Here is a 27817-nt window from a genome sequence, read left to right as displayed (position 1 = left end):
AGGCTGACTTCGAGCTCGAGGCGGCTACCGTGCCCCCCCCCCCCCCCTCGCTTCTTCCATCATGGTGGCCATGACGATGGGCTGAAAAGAGGACTCCTTGGCAGCAGGGAAACTAGTCCCGGAGCCAGTCTCCGCTGGCGGGGTCTCTTCCGGCTTGGCCAGAGTCACCGCGATCGCCTCGATAGGGGCCTTTGCCTGCTGGGTAGGGGCCTTCACCACCTTAGGTGCGTCCCGGGCCTTTTCCTTAGGGGGAGGGGCGACGCCTCGCTCCCCCTCTCCCAAGATCGGACGGGGCTTCTCCCGAAGCTTACCCGGGGTCTCGGACTTCCTCTTCCCTGAACTGGAGCGCTGTCTCGTGGTTGACGGTGCCGGGGAAGGTGCGCCCTGCCTGGCGAGCGAAGAGCCCGACCTTTCGGCGCTCCCGGAGCCAGCGGACTCACAGCGCTTGGCCTGGTGTTGGGCCCCTGTCGCCGGGGCGCCCGCACAGGACTTAGAAGCCCGCTCGGACCCTTTCTTCTTCTCACCCGTTGAGCCCTTCTTCAACCAGCTGAAGACAGTAGAGGCATCATTAATGCTAGTCCTCAAACACATTCTGCAGCCCGCATCCAGGGCAGCTGTGAAACAGCTTGGGTCCGGGTGACAAACTTGCGTCCTAGGCCATCTCGAAGTAGGCCGCAAATCTTCTGGAATCCTCCAAAAGGTTGATTCGACGAAATCTTCACCCTTGAGGGGCGTAGGAAAATCCTGCAACGAGTACCCGTTAACGGGAGTAGAAACGGTGGAGCTTGAGGCTCGATTAACCGAAAAATGTGAAAATTCACCTGAAAAAGCGCGAAAACGCAGCAAAAGCTTGAGAGCTAAGCACGAGGACTCCCAACACTTGAACGTGCGGTAAAAATCTGAAGATGGCTGCCAGAGGCGGGGCTTAGGGAGATGGCAGTCATTGGCTGTGGTCAGTATGACGCAGGGATCAGTGATTGGTTACTACTAGGAAAGACAGATCAGAAACGAAACTGATACTGATTTTTCTTTACCGAGGATTCCCAGCCTGACGACGGGGAATATTCATGAGCATGTGAATCCATGCCAGACCCCATGCTGGAGAAAACATGGCTACATTTTGGGAAGAGCTGTCTGCCACGTGCTCGAGTCGTGGTGCCTGGCTCACTGGGCCCAACCTCACCCAAGACCCTTGGTGTTGGAACATGAGACATACCCTGCAGCTCTAGACGGGGCCTGGAAGGCGTATCACCCTCGGCAGTACTGCTGGTAGTGCTGCTTATAGGTGTCCCCTCGGAAATAATGCCGGTGCTAGGGCATTGCCCCTCGGGTGTAACCTCGGTAAAAGAACCTTGCAGTCCCTCAGCACTGATAACGGAAGGATCCGGAGACCCCTCGGTCGTAAGGCCGGTAGCTGGACTAGCCTCGGTACGTGTGCAGGTGCGATAACCCGAGAGGTTTCTCCCGCTCGGAGCGCTTCCTTGGGAAGGAGACGCCCTTACGGTGTGCGATGGTAAATAGAGGCCTTGTCTTTGGCCTCCAACGATCTTTCACAAAGTCCTTGAGGTCCTCCGGCGGTGACTTCTGGAAGAGCTCCCTCCACCGAGCTAGCCTGTTCTCTAGTGCATGTGGAGTCAATGCATCGCACGCGGAACAGCCTTCCCAGCCGTGGTCGGGGCAAGGCAGCAGAGGCAAAGAGCGTGGCGATCGGATGTAGGGAAGAGCCCCTCGCCCTGGCCACCTGCTGAAGCCCGCATGCGCCGGGGAGGAGCGTGGTGTCGGAGGACCAAGTACCTGATAGAAAAGACAGAAGAAATATCTGGGGAAGAGCGCATGTTATTACATGGCCGAAGCCAAACCCAGGAGCGCTGGTGAAATTGGCCCCTTCCGGTCGATGTGGAAAAGGGGACTGGCGCCGGTGGGCGGAGTCAGACGAGTGCATGCTCCCAGGGCCGCGCCCCTCTAAATTTAAAGGGGAAGGTTTTTTCTAGTGAAAAAGGTTCTGTCCCCCCCAGTGACAAGTTCCAAGGGTTAGAGGACAATGTATTTAAACTAATAGAAGTGCCCCAACTTTTAGAATGCTTGTGGCAGCAAGCTATGGTAAAACCAAAGCATAGGAAAAGTTTTGTAAAAGTTGAGAATTTTTTTTTAAGGAGAGTTTAGGGGCAGGTAAGAACCACTGCAACTTACCCCCGTACTCCGATTCTTCCCAGGACTTGGCAGGCCAATGGAAGGTCTTGTTACGCTCACCTGGCTCCCACAGAGGCGTCGATCTGGACTGGACAGCTGCGGTCTCCACCAATGTGATGCGTAGGGCAGAGATGACGGACTGGACTGGCCCACCTAGCTTCGTTTGCTTGGCCCGTAGGAATATCCTTCTGATGGTTTGAAAAGAGGAGCTCTCCATCCTGCAACGAGCGCAGGGGCGCGTTGATATCCAGTTGCTTCACTGGCTCGAAGGAATCGGTGATTTCCAGAATAATGACTGAAAAATATGTAGTTCGTAAGAGTTCACATGTCTGACTTTCACTCTTGTCCGATTCCTTGCAGTTTGCAGCTTGACCCCAGCGAAGAGTTCCTCGTGGTAGCTGACGAAGTTCAGGTAAGGATTTGGCTTATCCTACACAGTTCACTAAAATAAGGCCAGAATGTAAGCTGCCTGTTCCCTATTTCAGGTGTGGCGAGAAAATATGAAGTTCGAGGAATTATGCATCCGGCGGTAAAATTAGGTAAGTCTATTGCGGTGAGGAGAGTTCCCCTTACTGCCCCGTTGTCTCACCTTGTCCTTTTGTTCCTTAGGGGCCAGGGTGCGGCGAGGATGCCATGGAGACTGCGCCAACCCGTGAAGAGGAACAGTACCCCCGGCGGTAATCAGGTAAGTCTATGGGGGTAGTTACTATTGCCTGTTCATTTCCTTGGCTCACCTTTACTGTTCTTGTGTTCCCTTTAGGTGCCAGAATGCGGCGGAACGTGCAGAAGGATGCAGTGGATCGTGAGGATGCTCCGAGGGCCGGTGAGTTCAGCGCGGCGCTGCAGCAGGCGAGGCGGCGCGCGTAAATGCTTCTTTCTTTCAGTTCGAAGGTTCGGTGGATCCGGAATCCAGGTAAGAATCGAAGGTTTGCTCTTATTCTAACCTTTCTCCTTCTGTTCCTCCCTTTTTCTAGGAGCTGCAGACTCGAGGCGGGCGTGGCAGAAGACTGGATGCAGGCTTGTAGACACGGTGAGCGTTACGCTGCTGGATGCAGAATAACGCGAAGCGTGTGCTGCTCTTCGGGCGTGGTTTAAATAGTCTCCAAAGTAGTCCCAGGTGAGTATTCTTCCCCAGCCCCACCCGAGTAAAAAAATAGTCCCTAGGTAAAATAGTCCCTTCCAAGCCTCATTTGGCTTGGAGCTCTGCAGCATGGTCTGCATCAGGTAAGACTATCCATAGGAGCCTGGCACCATAGGCGCCAGGACCGCAACCAAACAGCCCCTAACAGGGGCTTTTGGGCTTGCTCATAACACCTTGATGCCTGCTTCCGGGGTTGCTGGACCTGGTCTGGTTCCCTGGGGGTAGGCATCATGAGAGGTCTGAGCTTGCTCCCCCCCCCCCCCCCGTCAGCCTCAGTCCTTTATTCGCAGGGGTTGCAGTTTCTAGCTGATCTCCAATCGGAGTCTCGCTGGTGCAAGGACTCTCGGATGAAGAATGCAGAAAACACAATGCAGGACCCCTCTCAGGACTTGACTCAGGTAAGCTTTTTTGGATGGTGGTCAGCATGGCACCGCTAAGGGCCTCAATTGTCGTGGTCAGCCTTTCCCTCCAATCTCGGGTCCCCTTGAAGCAATGACTCCAAAATTGCATGGAGGTAAGTCTTGTAGGACAAGCCAAGGATCCCTTAAGTTTCAGGTCGCAACTCGGAACAGCAACGTCAGCAGCATGGTAGCCGAGCTGGCCAGCCACAGGACAGTCCCAAGACACTTCCTAAGGCTCTTCTTCACAGGGTACTGAGCAGATGTCAGGAATGAATATTCCATCCACTCCAACGGTCGCAGCTCCTTCGTAGGACTGCTGAAGATCAAGCGCAGGACAGCCACAGAAGTTGGTCGTCAGGCCTCCTCAGACGAGTCTCCCGTCTCTTCACAGGTCTCACAGCTGGACAGGTGTCTTGGCTCCTTCAGGTTACTCCAGGATCTCTCAAGAATGGGTGCATGGGTCATCTTGTCCTAAAAGCCAGGTAAGAGCCTAAATTCCCACTAGCCAAAAGCAGGACTAGCCACACCCCAGCAGTGGTCCAATCAGGATCACTGGCGGGAACATTCATGCATACCACTCAGACACAAACCAGTATGTGGATTGGGACCAGACAGTCCCACCCGACATCCTGCTAGCAAACACACACATACTTCAAGGCTCCAGTAGCCCGCCAAAAGCTACTGCTTTCCCGGGCAATGGAAGTCCATACAAGGATTTTCCCTGCCTCAAAGGCCAGGAAGAAGGCTAACAAGATGGCCTAAGGACAAGCGAAAAACCATGCGGCACGGTCATGTTTGGGCACTAGCCACAGGTAACCAAACGCTGTAAATGTGGTAAGGCTAAAACAAAAAGCACCAAAAGAATTGTAAAAAGTCACTGCTGCCACCAGCTTGTCCATTTAGCCCACTTAGAGTAACCAAAAATTCCCAGAATGCTAGTTTAGGGAAAACAAAACATATACCCCATTGCACTGCATTGTAAGATGCATTGTAGAATTATCAAAAAGTTACTACTTCTAGAAGCTTATCACTTGTGGTAACAGTCGCAAGACAAGGGAAACAATGTTTCCCAGTACTGACAGCCTGAAGGACATGTCAGTTTCCCTCCCCATAAAATATTAGCAAAAGCTTAAGGCTTCACTTCACTGTAAAAAGGTACAGGCCAGGATCAAAAATAAAAGCAAAAAGTTTGGGGGTCCATTAAAATGGAAGGAAAGGTTCAGTAACAGAAATCTTTCCCAACAACAAGCGATGTGGTTTTCATCGGCAAGACGATTCTTCAAGGCTCAGGGTCTAAGAGTGCTGCAAGCCACACACGCTTCCCAGCGGTGGTCGGGCCGCAGGCACTCAAGACAGAGCGCATGCGGGTCCGATGCCGGGAATGAGCAATTGCAGGATGCGCATCTCATGAAGCATCCTGCAGCCGACATGCACTTGGGGCAGCAAAGGGAGGTGAAGAACAAAAACCTTAAGGGAGCTTGAAGGGAGCATGCAGAAAGCTGAAAAAGGTTTCAGCGCCTAGCTGCCTGGTCCAACACAGTCTGTGCGGAAAAAGGGACTGAGGTTGAGCCACCAGAGGGCGGTGTCTCGAAGGGGGGGGGTGGAGATGCCACACCCGCATGCTTTTTCAGCGGCAAAAAAAGGTTTAAAGCCAGCCAAGCTATGCAGCCTGGGAGATGGTTTGTCATTGCAACATCCATCTTTCACTACATCTATAAGTGTAACTTCTAATAGGTTTTAAAAGCCTACCACTAGAAGTCATTGACGTGACTGCTCAGAGCATCGCTGGCAAGTTCCTATAAAGCAAAGTCCTTACACACTCAGAATGACTTCTGGTGGAGTCCCCATCAGGGGCGCAAAACATTTGGTCAAAGCCAGCCCCCAAAGTACCCTCCAAGCTGCCCCAGACTCCCTTCTGCCCTCCACAAATCTCCCCAATAGTTTTCTCCTCCCATCCCAGGGGACCAAAAAATGACCTTATGGCTTACACAATTTCTCCTTCCAGTCCCATATAGGTAAAATGTTGGTTTTACGCTTAATTTTACAATTTAAAGCTTTGTGTTATTTAAGCAAGAACACACCGTGCTAAAAAGTTCAAAACGCAGGCTCCCCTAGGGTAATGGATTTAGTTATAGGACCCTGATGGGCACAGGAGATGCCTGCCGTCTTGTGCAGGGCACACATGGGTGAACCATAACCTTAACAGCAGATGTTTTGAAGGTTTGTGGAAACTAATGACCCAAAATTCGGGTGGTAGGAGAACTTCAACTACTTTGCACAGCTCTAGTGCTTTCCCATAGCACCACCATTTCTAAATATTGTGAAAGCATGCAATTTACAGGGGCCAACCTAACAGAATTAGAGTGCTGGCACCCCACTACATGCAGAATTGCAAACAAGACAGGGAGGAAAGCGATTGTAGGGGGGTGACAGATACAAGTAGCAAATTACACATTTATATTGTGATCAAAGACCACCAAAAAAGAATTTAAATGTTTCCCTACTCCTCCCTGCCCACCCCTTTACTGTAGAGTTGTCCTTGCCCCATTCCTTTAAAGATCTTAATAGCTCCAAGTAGCATTGTAGGTTTCTACTTGCGATAGAACAAAAATGAATTTATGTAATGTGCACTTGCCATTTTCCGTTGTTTGAGCACTATGTACACAACCGTGAACAATACCCTTCAAAGTATTTGAACCATACAGATAATTTGACAGCATAGCCAGTACTTTGGGACTACTCAGTCACATTAACCTTGTGCAGCCCATCATCAAACGAACTGTTTATGAACCAGTCATAGATCATAAAGCTGTGTCCATGCTGAGCTGACGACACTTAACCACCAGAGCACTTAAACTTATGCCTGGTGGGGTGATCATGTACAAGCAAATGGAACGGCCAGGCATTCAAGCACTTTCTCTTAACTGATGAACAATGGAACATTTCCCTACATCCCAAATGTCTTCCCAGGCTGCCGAGAAACAAATCGAGACTAAATTGATTGAGTTGGAACCTGGGTTGGTATTGGAACAAAAAAAATTCTGCAATTCAGGACACTCAGTACACCTCCCTGCGTCTTCGTTGAAATTTTTTAATTTAACCATGCAAAATTCAATCTACTTACTGCAGTCTAGTACTGTTCCACTAACTTGATGCAATTAACGGCCATCACAGCCTGGTTTACATAATACCTCTTAACCTTTCCCCACATCCCCTACATACAGCAGCTCTTGTGAGATGCTCCCCAATGTCCTGGCCAATATTAAAACCACGGCCACATTTACAGGCAACCCCATCTACAGCAACACTGCTTCAAATGTAAAGCCAGAGGCACACCAGCAATAGATACTAAATACAGGCAACAGGAAGGAGCCTTACTTTCATGGCACGATCATTCATTTCTCTACAGACAACCTTGTCGTTTAGGTCAGAATTCTCAAAGTCCTTCTTCAATGAAGCTGTTGCCCTAGTAAAATCTCCACGTGCCGAAAAGATCCACTTCAGGTTGAGCCCCATGCCCTAAAGACAAGAGAAGGAACAGTTACACTTAGTATTCCATTCCAAGAAGGCATACGAGTACAATCTTAATCAGATCATGAGAACATCACATTTCACAAATTCACTGATCAGGCACAGGAGAGAGAAAAAAAAAAAAAAAAAAAAAAAAAAAATCAGGATAGAGTAGCGTGAAGGGGAAAAGGCGCACTGTGGTATCCTTATTTGGGCGAGATCATCTGGAAGTGTACCTGCACTGGATCAAGATTGTGCTTAGATGGAGGAAATAATTGGGTGAGCAGATTTAAGATATGATGAGCCTTTTATAACGCGCCTGTGCAAAAGTGTTTCTAGGTGTGACAAGACTAGGAAGGGAGGACAGAAGGAGGAGAAAACAACACTCTTACTAGGCCTTGTGTCATCCAGATCATGCAAGTGCAGGGGGGAGGGGCATAAGTGCCAGAGGGGAGTGCAAACGAACGCATAAGTGATGCCAGGGAGGTGGCTCATAAGAGCAGGGTGTCTGGAGACTGTAGGATTGCAGATACTGTCCCCAAGTGCTTGGGAGTCCGAGGCAGTGCAAGGGCAAATGGTCGTGCCGGAGCCTGGTCCCGTAAGTTCAGTGGGTGGCCAGGTAACCAACTTGCGTAGCAGACGGCGGCATCAGTAAAAGAAAAGGGGAGAGAAAGCAGAAGCGAAAAGGAAGGTCTTGAGTTGCTTCCAGATCCTTATGGTCCTACTCAAGTTTGAGAGGGGCGGGGAGGCTGTCCCAGAGGTAGGCCCAAGCAGAGGACAGAGGTCTACCTCCCATTCTCTGCGTGGAGAAGCATCTCACCCTCAGATTAGGCAGTGGATGAGCAGAGGGCACTCGAAGGAAGATGCTTAAGAGAAAGTTGGATGTAGTGTGGTCCCCGGCCCCAGAAAGCCTTGTGGGCGATGCAGAGGGTCTTTAACTTGATCCTTGCAGCCAGTGGAGAGGTTTCAGTGCTGGAGCTACGATCGCTGGGCTTGACGCCAAGGACAAGTCTCAGTCCTGTTCTGGATCAGTTGTAAAGGGCGAAGAGTAAAGACAGGCAGATTTAGAAACATCTAAAGATGTTGCAGTTGTCCAGCCTAGAGAGAACCAGGGCTCTGGTGACAGTGAGCTTCTGGGGGAAAGTGAGAAAAGGAAGAATACATCTGAGGAGGTGCTGCAGATAGTGGGACTTCGAGATGTGCGTCAGATGTGAGGAGATAATGAGAGGGTGGAGTCGAAGAGGACACCAAGGTTCTTAGCCTCACAGGAAAGTGCAGGTAAAGGGCCCATGGTGGGAAGGCGGGAGCAGGTGTCCCAATGAGGAGGAGGGATCTCATTATTACTGACGTTAAGGAAGAGATCGTTTGAGGCACACCATTCCTGAATTGCAGACAGTCAGGTATGAGGAGGAGCAGAAGATGCTGAGGGGAGCCTGAAGGAGAGCAGAGTGTCATCCGCATAACACTGAAAGTTACAACAGATCGTAGAGATGTGGTGGGCCAGAGGTGCCAGGCGGTGGTTAAAGAGCCAGGGAGAGAGGTTAGATGCCTGGGGAACACCACAAGTAGAGAGAGAAGAGAGGAAGTACCCAAATTGGACCTGGGAGGGTCGATCTGAGACAAAGGTCACCCAGCCTAGGGCCTGACAAGAGATACCCAGGTTGTCACGGAGACGATTGAGCAGGATGGCGTGGTTGACCGTGTCGAAACCAGAGGATAGATCAAGGAGAATGGGGACAGAAGGAAGGTTAGAGTCTAGATTAGAATGCACGTCTTCACTGGTGTTCAGGAGAGCAGTTTCTGTGCGTCTGGATGCTCTGAAGCCAGACTGCCAGTCATGGAGACAAACAGATTCTGTAAGTAGATTAAGCTTGGAGATGGCCAGCTTTTCCAGGAGCTTGCCCAGGAAAGGAGTGATGGAGATAGGGCGGTAGTTTGCTGGAGAGGAATGTTTGCTGGAGAGGAATGTTTGCCGGAGAGGAAGGATCGGCAAAGGACTTCGAAGGAGGGGGTACACAAGGGAGGAGGGGAAGGTTCGAGTGGCAAAAGAGTGATTGCGGAAATCGGCCAAGACTGGAGCAAGTGTGTTATGTGGTCCTTCATGGTTCTGGAGGAGCAGGGGCGCACCTGCTTTGACTAGACTGCCAGATAGGACTTGTCTAGAAACAAAGTCACAAGTGAATAGGGAGAAGGAGGAGAAAGGAAAAGAAGATACAGCTGGAGAGGGGCCTGGAGTGGTTGAGAGATGGAGGAGGCAGAGGAAGAGGAGAGAGAGTGGACAGGATGTTCTTAGTTTTAGTGGTGAAATGAGGTGGTAGAGCCGCTTAACGGCGGCAAGGTCAGAATAGTACCAAGAGTTGCACTTGGATGCAGGCTTTAAGCAGATCCTCATGACAGGGGCAACACCCAGAGTATTGGAGATTGAGAGATGAAGGTTGGAATGGGCTGTGTCAGAGTGAGTCAGCCGAAGGTGTAGGAGGAGAGAAAGTAGCAGCAAAAGTCTCCTCTGATAGATGCTTCATGGGTCGGCGGACCAAGAAGGTGAGTGGCAGTGCTGGGGTCGACATAACCTGAGGGGCACAGAGCGACAGGTGAGAGAAGTGAAGAATGTGGTAAATTCAAGAGAGGAGTGGTGTGAGGGTTGGAGAGGGGCAGGTCTGACAATATATGACCACATAAGGTGTGCCCTGCAGAGTGAGCCGGGCCAGAAGGAAGAATAGAGAGCTGTGAGCCCGCAGAGGGGCTAGAAGCATCCAAGTGGATGTTGAGGATTGAGAAGTTGTGAGGTAGAGGGAGGAGGAGAGGCCAGCCGAATTGGAGAGGGCAACCTGGCATGGCAGCCTGTAGATGACCACAGCGAGAGAGGCCAGGAGAGATGGAGAGCCTGCAAACCAGGCATTCAAAGGAGTAGGCCTGCGTAGGAATGAGAAGCAGGGATGCACTCCGGGATGATCAGGGCCAGGACGGTTGGTTCTGGGTTCGGAGAGGATCTTGTAGCCATCAGGAAGGAGCGGGTCAAAACTTATGACAAAGCTGGTCATGAACCAATTTTCAGTGAGACGAAGTACATCCAGATAAAGCTCTTCAAGGAGGCGGAAGATGTCCGAGGAGTGTTTGACAGCAGAGCGAGGGTTAAGAGTAGCAAGGTGGAGCAGATTGCCACCTTTGCAAGACTTTCGTGGAGGGCTACAGGCACGCAATACGCCCCGCGTAAGTGTTGGAGGTGCCCGAGAATGGACAGAGGAGGAGAAGACAGGGTAGTCTGAGAGGAAGAAGAGGTTGCCAAAGGTGGTGGAGGAAGGAGAAGGAAGAGAGGACAGAAGCAGCAGACGGTGCCAGAGAGTTGGCGGAGGAGGAAGGTGGCGCAGGAGCCAGAGAGGGGTAGGTAGGAGTAGCAGGGGAAGGAAGTGGATAAGATGCAGGCAGCGTCTATCGAAAAGGAGGAGATTGGCCTGAGGGCCCTGGACGAAGATGGTGCCATTTAAGTAGACATTAATGATGGTCTTGGAGGAGTGGAAGAGGGCTAGGAAGGCCTCCCACCGGGTGCCACCATTAATGGGATGAGAAAAAAAAGGAGAGAACAGAGCCCATATTGGGGTGGATGTGGGGGGGTATGGAGGGGGGTCCATAGGCCTGGAGAAGGAATGACAAAGTATGATGGTGAGGGTCTGTCTGGAGGAGGCACTGGCTTAGGCATCAACGATAGGGAGGCCTGGGTTGGAGATCAGGATGTCCCTTTTGAGCTTCTTCCTACCAGACCTCTTGAGAGGGAAAAAGTAGTAGATAGAATAGCAGTTAGGAAAATGGAGGAGAGAAAGAAAACCATAGAGGGGGTGGGGACTGGGGGGGTGCGGTGGGGCAGTCCAGGTAGGAGAGACGGGGTCACACGCTAGGGGCAAACAGGGAGGCACAAGAGGGGTCACGCACAATAGAGGGGGCAACAAGTAAGTACACCACAGAACAAAAACACTGGAACCTGAGGGGGGCCTCCAGGAGTGAGTAGAGCAAACACAGCAAGCAACAGATTTACACTACAATAGTACTCAAGGGTGTGAGAATGCAAGTACAATACAGAATACGCAAAACTAGTAGTCCTCGGGACCTAGAGGGGAAGAGAAATGCAGACGATGCAGCACGTATGCAGCATAATGACATGAACGTCAGAAAAACAATACGTAGGTGACAACACTTCACCCCAAGATTACACTAGAACAAGAGATGCAGCTTGCTGAAAAGCTAGGAAGAATTAACTGTTAGGAAAGATTTTCTTTTGCTGCTTTCCTCCCATAGATTTCTAAGGAACACCCCTTTTTGCATTGTTCTGATTGCGGACCCAATGTTTTGGATGAAAGTAAAGCCTGCTTTACTCACCTTGCTTGCCGCTCATTTTAATGGGGACCTGATCAGTCCATAAGACTATCCGTTCTTGGAGACCATGTGTCCCTTAGTGGATTATTTTTAAAAGCTGCAAAGATCGCCTTAAAGTTGACCTGTGGATAGGATACTTTGTATGCTTATAACTTTCTTTTGTAACAAATGCAATGTATCCAGGATCGACTGGTGGGAGTGGATATTTTTCACCCCCGATTGTCTGTTCCTGGGCAGAATGTTTGCCAGCGGCTAACCTTCATTGGACAGCCCCTACCAGTTTGAATGGTGCAGATCCTTACCTTTGGTGGATCTGGTGGCAACTAGTCCAAATCCTGGATAAAAAGGGAGCATTCCTGCAGGCATTCAACAGATCATCAGTGGTGCAAAGACCCCTAAGAAGTGCAGCCCACTGAAGACCAGAGGATGACCAATGCAGCCGACTAATATCGCCTCCAGCCAAGTCCCAGTGAAGCCCTGTTCCTTAGACCTGATCTCAAGGCGGCCCCCAGTGCTTCCATTCCTAGACTAGTGGGATACCTCGCTGCAGCCGTCACCATTCCAAGGGCATCCAAGTATTGTCAGCTTTTACTACAAGACACCTGCTCCTCCATCAAAGCTTCTTGCATCAACAAAAGCTGTGCTGGGTCTGCTTGTCCACCAAAAGATCACCTGTTGCAACCAGACCCTGGCGAGTCCTGTTGCAATCCGTTTTTGCTGCATGGAGGTGTTCGGAGGTCACCTGCTCTGCAGACATCCTCTTATTCACAGGGGTGTTCAGCTGGGAGGTGGCGTGAACCGAGATTCAAGCACCACGACCAACAAACTAAATCCTGATGCCAAAAGTGACCAATGCACTGGTGACCCCTGTGCCTCCCTCGAATGGCCCAAGCCCAGAACGAGTCCACAACAGAATCCGGACCCTTCTCAGTGGTCTCTGGAGAAACTGGAGTCGGGGGGGAAGGGAGAGATCACATACAAATTCCCCCTGCCTGTTCACCATCGGGTGTCATAGGCGTCCCCATCCATTTCTTTCCTGGCCCACGGTGGTAACCTGGACAAGCATCCCTTCCTAGGCTCATCCTAGATTAGTGGGTTTGAGAGAGTTACTTGAACTTTCCTCATCTCTGAACTTTGAATATCAACCACTGGCACCGTACAATCAGATAGTAAACCTCTGAAAAGTGTATCGTTATGCATCCGACTACTTACCAGTTTTACACTAATTACTGAACGAAATGCCTTCATCTAATGGTGAATGTATAGATCTGTTATATGGTAAGTTTGACAATATTGTGGAAAAAAGACCCTCGGCGGCGGGCCTATACCGCCCCAGGTAATTCCCCCGGGGCCGTAGTTACAGGCCCGACCCTAGCAAGGGCCTTAAAGCCCCGGGGGCATTACCGTGGGCGGTATTGGCCCGCCGCCGAGGGTCTTATTGCCATTAACACCCCCGCCCATTAGACCGGGGTGCTAATGGCATTTTCTTTTCTGTTTCACTTGTTTCGAAAAAAAAATGAAAAAAATGGCCGCCGGGAAAGGGAAAACGTAGTCTGTTTTCCCTTTCCATAGCGGTCATCGGGAGTGGACGCGCTGGGAACACAAGTGTTCCCAGCGTGTTCGCTCCCAAGACCAGAAGAAAAAAGAAGGTAAGTGGGGTTGGGAGGGGGACCCCCCAAAAAAAAAAAAAAAAGTACTGCGGTCTCCGGCAGGGGACCATGGAAGCCTCCAGCCATGTGGAGGCTCGGAGCGGGGATTGCCCCGTTTCGAGCTTCCTCATTGGCTGAGGGGCTGCCACAGCCCTCGCTGGGAACAGAGTAGCCGGCACGCACGGCGTAAAAGGGAATACCGCGTGGTATGGCTCGCAAATGAGCCAATCACCACGCAGTATTCCCGTTGCGCCGCGCGTGCCGGGTGCTAATGTGAGGAAGTACAGCTCAGGGGCAACGAGTTTGTCTTGGAAGCAAGACAACGCAGCGAAACACAGGTTCAAACCCCGATCCCACGCTTAGAAACCACTCTGGTATTAAGCACATTATAAAAGTACAATCATTATAATATATGCCTATAGGTTTCATTGATTAGTGTGAACTTTAAAGTGTTAATAAATCACTGTATATTTTTGTACTTCCATGTCCAACTGTAATTCTATGGCAAGACAGGAAGCTCCTATTATGCATTCAATCTTTACTCCGACAACACAGCAGCAAAGAAGAAAAAACTTTTGAATAAAACTTTTTGAAGAAACATTTTTTACAGGTTCAATGAATATATAAAATATTCCCAATCCAAAATGGAGGACAGGTCATACCCTCAGGGTAACCAATGGGCATGGAGCCAGTTCCATAGATGTCCCTTCCTCTAACACCAAATTCTCTTTCTTTGCTGCTGACTAACACAGCCAAGTTACTCCTAGTTTGTTCCTTACTGTGCATTGTATGGAGTATAGTGTGTTAATTTAGTGTTACTTTATTTCATATTGTTAGAGCTTGAAGTGTTTTATAGCATTGCCGGTAGAAATTGTCATTTCATCTTGGTTTTGTTAGTGGGCTGAAAACGGCGTTCGCGCTCGAACGCGGACCTCGGGTCAAGAGTGTTACATTGTGACGCCGCTCTGTGTGGAGCGTGCGCTTGGTAATTGTGTCTTTGTTTTCATTTCAAGGCATTCGCGCCGTGTAATTGGAGATAATTTACTCGTCGCATGCCCTTCTCAACCCAGGCAGCGACGCGTGCAAGGGTTTTGTTTATTTTAGACAGGCTTTCCAGAGCGTTCGCGCTCCTTTCTGCAGCCGAGCTTGTGACGCATGCGGTTTGTTTAAAGAAGCTTAGCTTCTTGCCGACATGCGTCACGGCAATTAAGATTTACTGTTTGGATTGTTCCACACGCGTCGCGTGAGTTTTTTGGTATACGCTGCTCACGTATGATAAGAGGCACGCAGGCTACGCCTGCCGGTTTGTGCCTTTGACTTGTTAGGTGCAGGGGCATTCCAAACATTGATAGCACCTAAAGGAGTGGTTTGTTATTTTATTTTTATTTCATCTCATTTTGTTTCATTTTATTTTAAGTGCTCGGTTTGAACAGCCTGCTCAGCAGTGTCCACTCCTCTCATGCTGCTAGGGTGTGTTTGTATATTAAGCATACTCGGCTGTCACCAGTTTTCACACCCAGTGGGTGTATGCAGTTAATTATTTAGCCTGCTCGGCTAATTTTGGTGCAATTTGCACGCAGCCCGCTCGGCTTTGTTGATTGGAAGTTCTCTTCTGTGTTGACAAAAACAATTATGGATAAGCCTGGTATGGGACAGAATATGGTCCCTGTTTCAGCGGATGCCAGTACACAGGTGCGGCCTTCAAAGAAAACAGATAATGGGGTAGGTCAGTCGAGTCAACAGCCATCTGTGGCACAGGCTATCTAGTCCTCCCTGGATTCAGCCTTGTCTGGTCTTAATTACACGCTAGCCTCAGCATTTGATAGACTGATTCACCGCATCGCTGATTTTTATCCCCCTCAGCCTGCGGGTCCCTCTGTAGAGTCCCAAGCCCCCAAAAAATGTACAATGAAAACAAAACACATTTCAGGACAACTCAGCCCTTGCCCTGACACTTCCCCTGAGTCTTCCCCTAGCAGAGCTCAGAAGCGCAGATGAGGAGTCTCATCCCCTTTCCTCGACCCCTTGGCCATCACATGCGCAGCTCCCTGCAACAGTGCCCCCTATACCTATTTCTACCTCAGATTCTTCTGAGGACTCCAATTCACCCCCTAAGTGGCGTAAGAACGTGGCTCCGGTCCCCACACAGGAGGGTCCTGTATTAGATGTTAATGGGGTCCCCTTTTTTGATCCAGCCCTCATATTGCACCCTAGATCGGCAGAGTGGCAGTCCTCTCAAGAGATTTCCTCTTTACTTGAGTATTGGATAAGGCGTCCGCTGCCCAAAGGGGAAAGAAACAAGTTAAGGGCTGAATGCCCTAGGCCAGTCCTACAGGACAAGGTGGCTTGTGCTCCCGAAATTGACCAACCTATGGCAGTTTTTTTTGACTCAGAAGGGTAAAGATCCCAGGAAGGGAGTAGACAAGGCCTGGCGCAGCTGTCAGTACAAACTGCTAGACGTTTTGGGTCCTGTAACGCAGATATTTGAGATGGCTGAGGAGGCTGCGGCCTCCAATTCCCCTGGGGATGTGAATGTTCTAAGGGGTTGAATACAGAGAACTGTGCCTGCTCGGCAATGCCAATGCCTCAATATGCAAGGAGAGGCGTAAGTCTCTGCTGATGAGACTAGACTCAAAGTTGGCCGATATGTCTGAAAGGGAAGCAGGGCCTTCCGCGCAAGGAAATTTGTTTGGAGATAGTTTTCTCAAAGATCTTTCTGCATATGTGCATACGTTTACGGCTTTAGATAAAGCTCAGGCCAACATAAAAAAGGTTTTCACGCAAAAGGTTTTCCCCAGGGCCAGAAGATGTAGAGCCCGCTCTTCCGGCCGCTTCTCCCAGGGCCATTCCCGCCCCTGCCAATTTGCCCTGCGAGGCGCACAGAATTTCTCCTCTGCTCAGGGAGCGCACAACCAATTTTTTCCCCAACAAAATGCAGGTTGGAGAGGACATGGAGGAAGAGGTACCAGGAGGTCCAGAGGAGCATCAGGTACTTTCGAGTATTAAAAGTTTTTTCCCACAAACGTCTAGGGGGCAGACTGGCCAGGTTTCTCCCACAGTGGGAATCCCTCACATCGGACCCCTGGGTCCGAGACAGTCCAAGGATATTGCATAGAGTTTTATTCCCCTCCTTGCCAGTTATCAGTTCCCCATCTGTTGGTTTTGGACAAGGTAAACCAGTCTCTAATAGATGTAGAAGTCAAAGACCTCATCTCCAAGGGAGCGATATTCCCGGCCTCATACAGGGCATCTCAGATTCTGAGCACCATTTTTCTAGTTCCGAAACCGGATCAAGGGTTTCGCCCAGTGATAAACTTGAAAGCCCTCAATTCCTTTGTTGTATACCACCACTTCAAGATGGAGGGAATTCACCTTCTCAGGGACACCCTCCTTCCAGCGGACTGGATGGTGAAACTGGACCTCAAGGATGCTTACCGTGTTCCCTCCGCACCAAGAGTTTCTCCAGTTTCAGTAGGGGGGTCGGGTTTGGTAATTTGCCTCCCTCCCGTTCGGCCTGTCCTCAGCCCCATGGTGCTTCACCAAGTTAAGGCCTGTGATGGCTCTTCTCAGGTCCAAGGGGACCCGAATTATTATATATCTGGACGATATGCTCCTGTTGGGTCAAAGCTCTCAGACTCTGCTCTCTCACCTGGAGTTTACAATAACTCTTCTTCAGAACCTTGGGTTTGTGTTGAATGCCAAAAAGTCCATACTGAAGCCTACGCAATGTATCCAGTTTCTAGGCTTCGATATAGATTGAAAAGATTGCATCCTTCTCCTCCCAGACAGCAGGTTAGCCAAGATAAGTAAAGAGATCCGGGTTATCCTCAAGAAGGACAGAATTTCCCTCAGATTATTAGCCAGAATAGTGGGGATGTTGTCAGCTTCCATCCAAGCTATTTTCCCAGCCCCTCTTCATTACAGAGCGTTGCAACGCCTGAATGCCCGACATCTTCGCAGATATCTTTCTAACTCTCACATGGAGGAGCTGTCCCCGGAGGCCAGGGTGGAACTCCTTTGGTGGCTCAAACACATGGAAGCCTGGAATGGAAAAGCAATTTTTGGTCCCTCCCCGGATGTAGTTCTGGAGTCAGACGCCAGCAAAGCAGGTTGGGGAGCCAGGTTAGGTCAGGTCTCCACGGGGGGGAAGTGGTCCGCGGGGGAGAAGGAGCTTCATATCAACTGTCTGGAATTGTTAGCGGGGCCTTTTGCAGTCTGAAGTTTCCTAAAGGATCAGGGGAATTGTGTATTCCTTCGCATGGACAAGGTCTCAGCAGTGAGGTATGTCAATCATTTGGGAGGGACCAGGTCCAAGGTCCTAGCAGATCTGGCGAGGGAATTTTGGCATTTTTGTCTGGACCGCAATATTGTACTGAGGGCAGAATACCTTCCGGGGATCAGCAACGAGGTAGCGGATTGGAACTCCAGACACCTCCAGGACAAGAGCGAGTGGATGTTAGACATGGGCCTCTTTGCCAAGATAGCATCCCTTTGGGGTCCGTTTACAGTAGATCTGTTTGCCTCGAGACTAAATTGTCAGGTGCCCAAGTTCTTCAGTTGGAGACCAGATCCTGGCGCTCTAGCTACCGATGCGTTTCTTCAGGACTGGTCAGGTCAGAGATTGTACGCCTTCCCACCCTTTGCAATGATACCCAGGGTATTGGTTCAAGTTCGCAGATAGGAAGTCATGCTGGTCAGAATAACCCCCTTTTGGCCTTCCAAAATTGGGTTTCCGGCTCTCCTAGAGCTCTCAGTAGACATTCCTCGTCTTCTTCCCTTTCATCCTCAGTTACTAACGAACCAGGGAGGTTTCCCCCACGAGCTGGTCCTTCAGGGGCACCCCTCCCTTATGGCATGGAAGATTTCAGCGCTTCCTGGTGCTTCCGAGGACTCTAGGTCAGTCATCAGAGACTCTTGGGCCCCCTCTACCAAGGTGGGATACTCTTCGGCATGGAACCGCTGGGTTAGCTGGTGTGTGGTTAGACACCTCAATTCCGTTTCTGCCCCTCCGGTAGAGGTGGTTAATTTTTTGGTGGATTTATTTAAGGAAGGCAAAGCTTATAGAACCATTAATGGCTTTAGATCTGCCATCTCAGCAGGACATCTTTTGGTAAAAGGGGAACCGGTAGGTAGACATTTTTTGGTACGAAGAGCCCTCAAGTCCATTTGTATCAAAATCCCTCCAAAGCCTAAGTATTCAGTTCTTTGGGATGTTAATTTGGTATTAGATCTCTTTAGTGCCTGGCCCCCTAATGAGGATCTGTCTTTACAACAACTTTTCCCCAAGTTAGCAATGTTGCTGTGCCTGGTGTTTATTAAAAGAGTGTCAGATATCAGAGCTTTAGATGTAGATAATAAAGTGTTTACTCCTCAAGGAGTTACCTTTTTTGTTTCATGAAGAACAAAGTGTATGACTTCCTCAATATCTTATCCAGCTTTCCCTGAAAATAAATTGTGTTATAGCATGTTTGAAATGTTTTGAGTTAAAAACTGAGTCTGCAACTTCCTAATACCTCTCAGCTGCCAATTTCCTATATGAAGCCCCATAAACGAGTATCCCCTTTCACTTTGGCCAGATGGATTAAGTGGGTCATGCGGGAGGCGGGAGTTGACACTTCCTCTTTTGGTCCCCATTCTGTCAGGGGTGCTATGGCCTGTAAAGCCGCCTTTTTGGGCGGCAGCCTAGAACAGATCCTTAAAGCAGCTGATTGGTCAAGAGAGTCAACTTTCAAAACGTTCTATCATAAACGCGTTGCTCACGTAGCTGTTAATGTTCTGCAAGGGCTTTGAACTTGCATAATAAGAGCCTCCTGTCTTGCCATAGAATACCTAATCCCCCACACTAGCATGAGATGGGGGTTTAGATTCTATTAAAGACAAGGAGGCGAATACTATACCACCCACCCACCCTTAGTTGTGTTCTGGTTATTTCAGATTTCGGGTGAGAGGTCCTGCTTTAAGGAGATCGGTTTGAGTTCCGTTGCGAGAGTTCAGGTTCGCCTGTTTTCATGGAATCACCGCTCCCGGTGCTACACGGAGGATTGCTGCAGTGAATATTCAAGGATGGACAGCTTCAGAAAGAGGAGTTGGTGTTAGAGGAAGGGACATTTATGGAACTGGCTCATTGCCCAGTGGTTACCCAGAGGGCATGACCTGTCCTCCATTTTGGATTGGGAATATTTTATATATTGTTCATTGAAGTTGTAAAAAATGTTTCTTCAAAAAGTTTTATTCAAAAGTTTTTTCTTCTTTGCTGCTGTGTTGTCAGAGTAAAGATTGAATGCATAAGATTCGCCTCCTTGTCTTTAATAGAATCTAAACCCCCATCTCACGCTAGTGTGGGGGGATTAGGCATTATTGGTGTTGTGTGGACGTAGTGTTAGGGAGAATTCTCTGTAAAGGCTAATTTCCCAAACCTAGTGAGTCCCCCAGCAGCTTTGCTGGATTTTTGTGGTTTATTTTTTTCTCCTGCTAAGAGTAAGACTCTTTTCCTCCCACTCTTAGACATGATTTGAGGTGTTCCTTTGACTTTGTATGTGTTTTGTGGGCTATGGGGTCCTTTACCCCATAGGGATTCATGTTTCTTTGGTATGTGGGTTACACAGCACCCTTTCTGTAACCCAGGGGTGTCGTAGTGACCCCCAAACATAGACTCCATACCCTGGGACTGACTACTGTCTCCCAGGGCTGGTAAAGTCACCATTGGCTTTACTAGTCTCAAATTGTGAACAGAACCAGTACAAACCATCATATTGTGGACGTACTGGTCGGGGCAATTTGATTGCCTCGGGGTCTCTTGTTCGAGGGGGCACTGTCCAGTCCCCCCCGACCAAGTTTTGGCTGGTGGCAGTGGATACTACTTTTTGTATTCAACCGCAAATTGATCCCTATGGTATTTTCCCATTGTTCGAGGCTACCACTTTTTAAAATAGCCTTGAACATACCGCCGGTTTATTAAATTAATATAAATTCACCGGTTGGTATTTTTCGCCGAAACTTGGTTCCAAAATGGCATTTGTGTTCGCTTCTGTGACTCCAACCCAAGTCGAGCCCCTTGTTCCACTTTTTGGCGGGCTTCTCCACAGAAGCCTCCAAAAGTGGTGCCTCCCTGTCTGGGTACCACAAGGGGTGAGGGAGGGGGTTTAGGCACCCTGGACTGTGTTGCCTCGGCAACTCAAGTCGCACTCTTGCCACCCGGCTCACCACTTAGCATGTTTGAGTGACAGCTAGGCTGAATGAATGGGGGGTTTCTGCATAAAAGCAGGGCTTTGGGGACTGGAACTTCAGAAGTCGCCACAGGACCTAAAGAATCCGAGGAGGGAGAAGCCGAGCCGACCTGCAACGACGACACCACCTGTGGAGCCCTGCTGAACCGTCTCACCACTTTTCCCGATGACAGAGGAGATCTCCAGCCCGGAGAGTCTTCTTCCTTTGACTGGTGGGGATAACCAGTTTGCCCGTCTTTTCGCCTTCCTGGACCATCTCGTGGCCGCCTTGCCCGTGCCTAGCTCCCCGGCAACCGGAATACCACGGTTTACCACTACCGCGAAGAAAAGGGTGGTACCTTGTAACCGGGAAAGTCTGCGGCTCGTTTCTTCCTTGGCAGCGCAAAGACCTCCAGCTTTCCTCCACGTCGAGACCTCCTCTTCCTCTAGACGAAACACCAACTTGCACCCGCTGCCAGGAACTGCCCCCGCTGGAGCGTTCTTCCCATTTTCAGGTAATGTATCCCGCCTGGCTTCCCTTACGACAGATCGTTCGGGGTGACGGTAAATCCTCGACTTTCTAACCTGGGTTAGCCTGGGACCTGTTAACTAACTTTTCCTGACTTGATCTCAATCTTTTGTGAACTATCTACAAAGACTCTTTGGGCATAACCTCCACTGTGTGATCATGGACACATTTCGCTTGCTCTCTCCAAGCGTGGGCCTGGCATTTGAACTTCCTTGCTCTCCAGTAGACTTTGCCTAACCTGCCTCACTTTTAAAAGTATTGAGATTTGTGTGCTTTCATAAATTTGCCCTTTTCCTCCCTTTTTAATAACTTCTTAGAGTGCCATCTTATGTTAAGCGCTCACCTCTGTCTGAAAATAAGTGGTGTTTCTCACTAAGACTGGTCTAATAAGTAATTAGGGATATATATATATATATATATATATATATATATATATATATATATATATATATATATATATATAATAGTGACTGTTAAATTTACTTAGCTCTTTTTGTGCTAGTGTAATTTAGAAGTGTGTCTTTAAATAATTATATACTTTTTACACCAAAGCTCTGGTCAGTGTTTGCTTGTACTACTGTGTCTCTGTACCTATTGTGTATACTCTATATACTGCCTAACTCCTCTTGAGAGAAGTCGTACTGCTCAGCCACAGCTACCAGGTAAATCTGGGTGGTACAGACTGCTACCAATTGGGTTTACTGCCAACCACCTGTAGTCCTAAATCTTTTGCAGTGGTCCCTAAGGGAACTGCACAGGTTTCTGCCTAACACGTATTGTATCCCTAGACCACTCACAACCCTCCAGAGTCATCCTTGCCGCTCTGCTACCTCACCGTGATTGGGTTTGAATAGACTTCAGTGGCTTCCCGTTTCACCAGAATAGGGTTTCCTCCCAAAATCCACCTTAGGGTGGATTTTGGAAAACCAGCCTAACGGAGGCCAAATGTCCTGCAGTGCAAAGTCACTACCGGAGCATCTACGGACATGCCCTGAAAAGTCAGTATGGGTTTAATTTCAACCACTCAATTTAGGGTCATCCAACCTAGTGGACCACGTCCTGACCTTTCATCACACGGGGCTGTGCCTGCAGACTGCTGCTCAGAAACAGAACAAGCAGAAATTAAACCTTGGAGGTGTTAATTTGGTTCCCTCCAACCAAGCCCTCTTTCAATGCTCCACAGTATTTTCTACATCTCAGGGTGTCTGGCTCTTGGTCTTCACTGCCAAGGGGCTGAGCTTGCAGACATTTCACAAGGGTACAATCTGCTTCAGATTCTTGGATTTACCTCTGAAATCTACCTTCGAGTTACTTTTTGGAGTCTTGGCCTGAGCTCTGATGGGGGTTCTGCAACAGCCCAAAGAATGAAGTGGGAGGTACAGTACGCAAAGTTTACAACTTGTGATAGCTGTATGGTAGAACAGAGAGCTGCCCACTGACTGATCAGTTGTTTTCTAAAGACAAACTATTGTCAATCATTCTGAAGTACAAATACCTTTAACTGCGAAGAATGGTTGAATACTTATTGGAATTGTTAGTCTTCATGCGTCCTGCTCAATTTCTACTTTACTTAATGCAGATTCATTTTTAGGCATAACTTTATATATTCTCATGAGTATACCGAGGCAACATTCTCTGTACTGTGTGTAAGCTGTCACTTCATACCGCCTTCCTCCCTTACTGAAAATGAAGCCTTTATCGCACTGCTCAGCCACCAGAGAACATCAGTACCAACTTCAGAAACCCTGCCAACCATTAAATTGTTGATTTCCTAAACTCTCGCTAGATGTTTGAAAAACCTCCACAGAAGCTATCTTGCACCAATGAAGGCCAGCAAGCATGCTGCTGCCCGCCTGATATGGGCATCTTGCTCAGCTTCAATCAAGTCACTCCAGTACTCACATTACACTAGCTCCTGGGCGGCAACACTCGAGTTAAGGACTTCACCTAGAAATCCCAAACTTCAAGAAAAATCAAACTGAAACCAACTTCCTTCTCAACTATACTATGCCAGTTGAGAATTTTACGAATCGGCCCCATGGACAGATTCTGAGCAGGGATAAATGCCAATCTAACCGAACTATCTGATTTAGGCAGGTGGTGAAGGGTTCAGTTGAGCACAAAGAGGTCACTTAATACACTATAGGCAGAATGTATAGAAATACAGTTACTCATTTAGGCCTTTGACAAACTTAGCGATGAAAAACCACAGGCAACACTAAAACATTCACCTTGCTGTGATCGGCTAAGAGCACAAACACTTCACTTTTAAAGTACAGTTACCGTTTTCAGAATAATGAAAGTGAAAACAAAAGAATTCAGTAAGTAATCAGTAGTTATGGAACCAATAGGCTGAAAATAAAGAGTTAAACACCATACAAAACCTTAGAAATAAAAAAGGGACTATCCTTAAAAAGACCTTCCTTGGATAGAAAATGGACCTAGTGCCGGTTTAAACCCACAGGTAAAAGTATTTTCAAGAGTCTCTTTAGGAAGTTGACCAAGTGTTTGCTTGAGCCAACATGTGGTTTGTAAATGTACAGCAAGAACTAATGTAACATTCTTGACAGACCCTCTCCAAATACAACCACCTTAGGGGAGGAGACCCCACCAGACCATTACTGTTTCAGCCTAGGCAAGCGAGCAGCAAAGCCAGGACTTTATGCCCTTAGAACGCTATGGAAAAAGGGTTAGGGAGAAGAGAACAGGTATGCTTACTCACCCCCCCCCGTACCCAGATGCACGCAAACCATGCCATGAGTTCCTAAATTCATTGGGCCTTCTCGGTCCGTGCCTTAGCTGGGTTCAAGTGAGTGCAGAGATCACATTAGGCTTCAGGGTTTTTGGATCCAGCTAGTTCACGGCTCCGTGCTCCGATAAATACGTTCTGGACACTCAGACTACTGGACCACCACTCTGGCTACTTCCAGGATATGATGCAAGCGGCAGACAGTGATTGTCACTTGAAATGGTGGAAGGCGACCCACAAAGCAGAACCAAAGAAACTGGTCCTGCAAGGCCCCTCTTTCTAGTAAAATGCTGCACTTCAGGGACTGCTTCTTGTTGCAGAAGTTGAGGAGTCCAATGGTTTAACTGGTAACGGCAGCCAGTGTAGTGAGGTAGACCAGGACAATATCTGGCTAACCCACAGGAGGACTCCAGGGCTCTTAAGCACTTTGGGGCTAGATCCACGAGCAGAGGTCAGGACTGGTTGTTCCAACCAGTCCACGGGTCAAAGCACTGATTAAGGTCTAAAGGAGATCTGCAGAGAGCAGGGCTGCAAGGGGCAATGTGAAGAAACTGCTGTTGGCAAGCTTCCAACAACGAGGTTTGGGTCTTCAGCAGGCTGCTCTCCTTCGTAGGATTCTTGGCTTCAACGATTATCTGAACAGCTGCAAGAGTCCCTGTTTTACCCGGAATCCGGCTGGAGTTGCCCCTAGACCACCAGTGGTAAGGACCAGCACATTCAAACTTGGCAGGGGCGGTCAATCTTGACAGCCTTTGGCCACTGCATCTGCCCAGCACCAGACACTGGCACGAATGTGGACTGGGTCCAGACAGACCCAGCCCCGACATCCGGCTACAAAGACTGACTTTGCCCACCAAAGCTAGAGCCTTCAGCTGGAAAGGGCTTGCCATACATGGAAAAGCCAGCCACTCCAGGGAAGGAAGAAGTTCAAACTAAAAGATGGCCAAAAGACAGAAATCTTGTGCAGGCCTTGCAAATTATTCAAGTTTTCCCTAGCCCTAGTAAGATACTTTACATATTCACCATGAGAAAAGGCCCTCGCCCACTCATAAAAATAAGTTTTTTTTATTGTTATATAAAAAAAGTACTCCATCGTTAAATGGTGTATTTCGTATTTGGAGCAATGCGCCAACTAGAGGTCAGCCACGTACAGTAAAACTTATTTGGCATTAACGGCAAAGAACGTTTGTTTGCAGCGGACACAAAGGTTTACTAAATCCCTGTACTCGCCATGAAAGGCGGGATACAATCAAATGTTCTTCGCCTTTCATAAAATCTCCTCACCTACACGAGTAGGCAAGCCCCGTTGCGGCATGGGCATTTTAGAGTATACGATACTCTAAATGGCATTAAGCAGAACATGCAAAAGTGCACCAAACTAGAAAAAACTGCCACCAGTCCATCCTGGACATATGAAGGTAATCACAAAATTATCAAAAAGAAATTTAGAGATGCAAAGTCTCTCTAGTATGCTTCACAGAAGGTGGACTATGGAGAACAGACTTCTCCTGCCCTGATAGCCAAAATACGAGTTTAGCAAGGTAACTGAAGCAAAACGTCTTCACTTACCTCCAAAATTCAGGAAAGGTTCAACACACTAGCAAAAAGTAGTGCGTCCCATTGAGTTCGATGGATGGAACGCAGCAAAGAGTAAAATCTTTTCCAATGGTGCCCATTCACTCATTTCGAGGAACAAAACTGAAGACCATTCTCAAGGCTCCACCAGACACACTAGAGTTACACAGAGGGTTGTGCTAGGCCACTGTGTTCCCACCTACTATTCCTGTATCCCAGAGGACATTACCATAGTTTCTAGTTAAGTATCCCGGCACACAGCAACCCTGTTATAGTATATGACCCCATAATAGCTCATATGGCTCCAGGCACAGGGGTGCTCTATAATACCCCCCACCCCATCCATTTTGGCTATAGGGTGTTCAGATCACCCACATTGATTCACCCTACATTGAATTTAGGGCATATTCCGGAGGCAGCTGTAAAAAGGGTTGCAAGCAGTTTACACAAATTTTTAGCCATTGGGGTATGGGACTAATCCAGGGAGTTAGTCATCTCTCACCAAAGGAGAGTCACACTCCTTTGGCACTAGGGAGGTAAGAAAACATCTTTAAAAACATTTTTATGGGCTTTGAAGAAACTAAAGAAGTCTGGAAACCATTCAACAATGTCTAGCTTGACTCACACAAACTTAATTTCATACTCTTCAGGGAAGGGAGCAGAACGGCTCAAAAATAAATCAGCCTCTGATGGTCACATCAATCAAGGAACCAAATTGGAAAGGAGTATCCACGCAGCGAACGGACTAACTGCGCTGCAGTGCATATTGTCAAGATAGATGCCAGTAGAGGTGCTCTGAGAAAAACCACCAGACATTGTTACGTCTGGAGCCTCGTACCAGGAGTCTGATGCAGCCCCAGCCAGAAAAGGGGATTTCAATGGGCTGAGACAGCTTGAAGGAGGACCCCACCCACATGGTACTGCAATGAACAAGCAGTAACCAGGAGAAGATGCCCACCACTGCAAGGTGCAGTTGGGGAGTTCCACAAGCGGCTCTACAGTGTAACTGGAGGCAGTCCGCCTCCAAAGCCCTTTAAGGGATCACTGCTTGTCAAGTAAAAGGTACCTGGTGACTTCCAAGGAACGGGGGGCGGGCAGCACAGCCAGAGAAGGAAGTACCTGGAATGGGGAGAAACGGAAACCAGAGTGGGTGGAGGGGGCAAGAAATGAATAGTTACTGACCGTAGTGACTAACATACTCTTAGTCACCTTTCCTCCATACTGTATGGGCGTCCCTTGCGAGCGACGGGAGACAACCTTTTTCCCCAGAAAAAACCTTCTTCCCCTTTAAATAAAGAGACGTGCGGCCCTTGGAGCATGGGCTCACCCGATTCCACCCACTGCTGCCACTCCCTCAGTCCCCATTGACGTGTCAACAGTTAACATTGCCCAATGACTCCAGTATTTGGAGGGGGATTTGAGGGGCAGGGGGGGTGTTTGGGGAGGAAAGGGGACTATGGACTAAGTACGTTAGTCACTACGGTGAGTAACTTAATTACTCTTACGTCCCGTCCCCTTTCCTCCAATACTGTATGGGCGATTACAAATGAATGTAGCCCTAGGGTGGAGAGGAGACCCTCCTTAAGCAAACAGATTCCTTAAAAGCGCCTGTCCGAAGGCCGCTTCTGATCTAGAGGCGGCGTCCAAACAGTACCGTTTACAGACTGAAGCCCAGGTGGCCGCCCTGCTGATGACCTGCCACGGGACATGCCGTTGGAATGCAATGGCCGTGGCCTTGGCTCCAACAGCATGGGCATGCACGTTCTGACTTGCTGAAGTCTTTGGTCCTGTCCAGATAGTACTTCAGAGAGCGCCTGACATACAGACAGTGCAAGACCCTCTGAGGCTCGTCCTTAGGATCAGCGAAGAAAGTGGGTAAAACTATTGCCTCGTTAAGGTGGAAAGGAGAGTTTACCTTGGGTAGGAAAGCCGGGTGTGTTCGTAGGACCACCTTGTCCTTGTGAAAAGTCGTGAAGGGCTCTGATGCCACCAGAGCCTGTATCTCGCAGACTCTGCGAGCCGAGGTGAGGCCCACCAGCAGAGCTGTCTTAATGGTGACCAGCCTGATGTCTGCGGATACCATTGGCTCGAATGGTTTGTGCGCAAGGCGCCCAACACTACACTGAGTTCCGACACAGGGTCTAGTGTCTATAGGCAAGTAGAGCCTGTGAATGCCTGCCAGATGTCGCTGAACAACCGGGTTGGAGGAGGAGAATATTCCCTCCTCCGAATTCCTCTAAGCCCCGATGGCCGCCAAATATGTACGGCATCCAAAGTGCACCCAAGGGGGTCAATCTCTTTAGAGTAGGCCCAATGGCAGCATCTAGACCATTTGCTCTTGTACTGGGCCCTAGTAGCCTGGCTTCTGGCACCCTGAATGATCTCTAGGTTTGCCTGAGAAAGACTTGTGTTTCAGGGTGACCTGCTCAGGAACCATGCTGCGAGGGCTAGCTGGGGTGGAGTGGACTACTCTGCCCCTTTCTGGGCTAGGAGAGGAGCT

The 27817-nt window shown here is 49.0% G+C and overlaps 1 protein-coding gene across 3 annotated transcripts in view; it reads right to left on the bottom strand.

The window, feature by feature from the left end:
• Positions 1–27817, bottom strand: part of TFRC (transferrin receptor) — an 858836-nt gene that overhangs the window by 49025 nt on the left and 781994 nt on the right. For all 3 annotated transcript variants that reach the window (XM_069617499.1, XM_069617501.1, XM_069617500.1), the window contains exon 18: positions 7111–7251. In XM_069617499.1, the coding sequence (XP_069473600.1) occupies positions 7111–7251 (141 nt within the window). The remainder of the gene's footprint in view (positions 1–7110; positions 7252–27817) is intronic.

The sequence above is a fragment of the Ambystoma mexicanum genome, chromosome 10 (genome assembly GCF_040938575.1).
Source record: "Ambystoma mexicanum isolate Mex_15411 chromosome 10, UKY_AmexF1_1, whole genome shotgun sequence".
Classification (NCBI taxonomy): Eukaryota; Metazoa; Chordata; class Amphibia; order Caudata; family Ambystomatidae; genus Ambystoma; species Ambystoma mexicanum.
The sequence above is the reverse complement of the archived record's forward strand: the minus strand, read 5'-3'. Positions and strand labels throughout refer to the sequence as shown.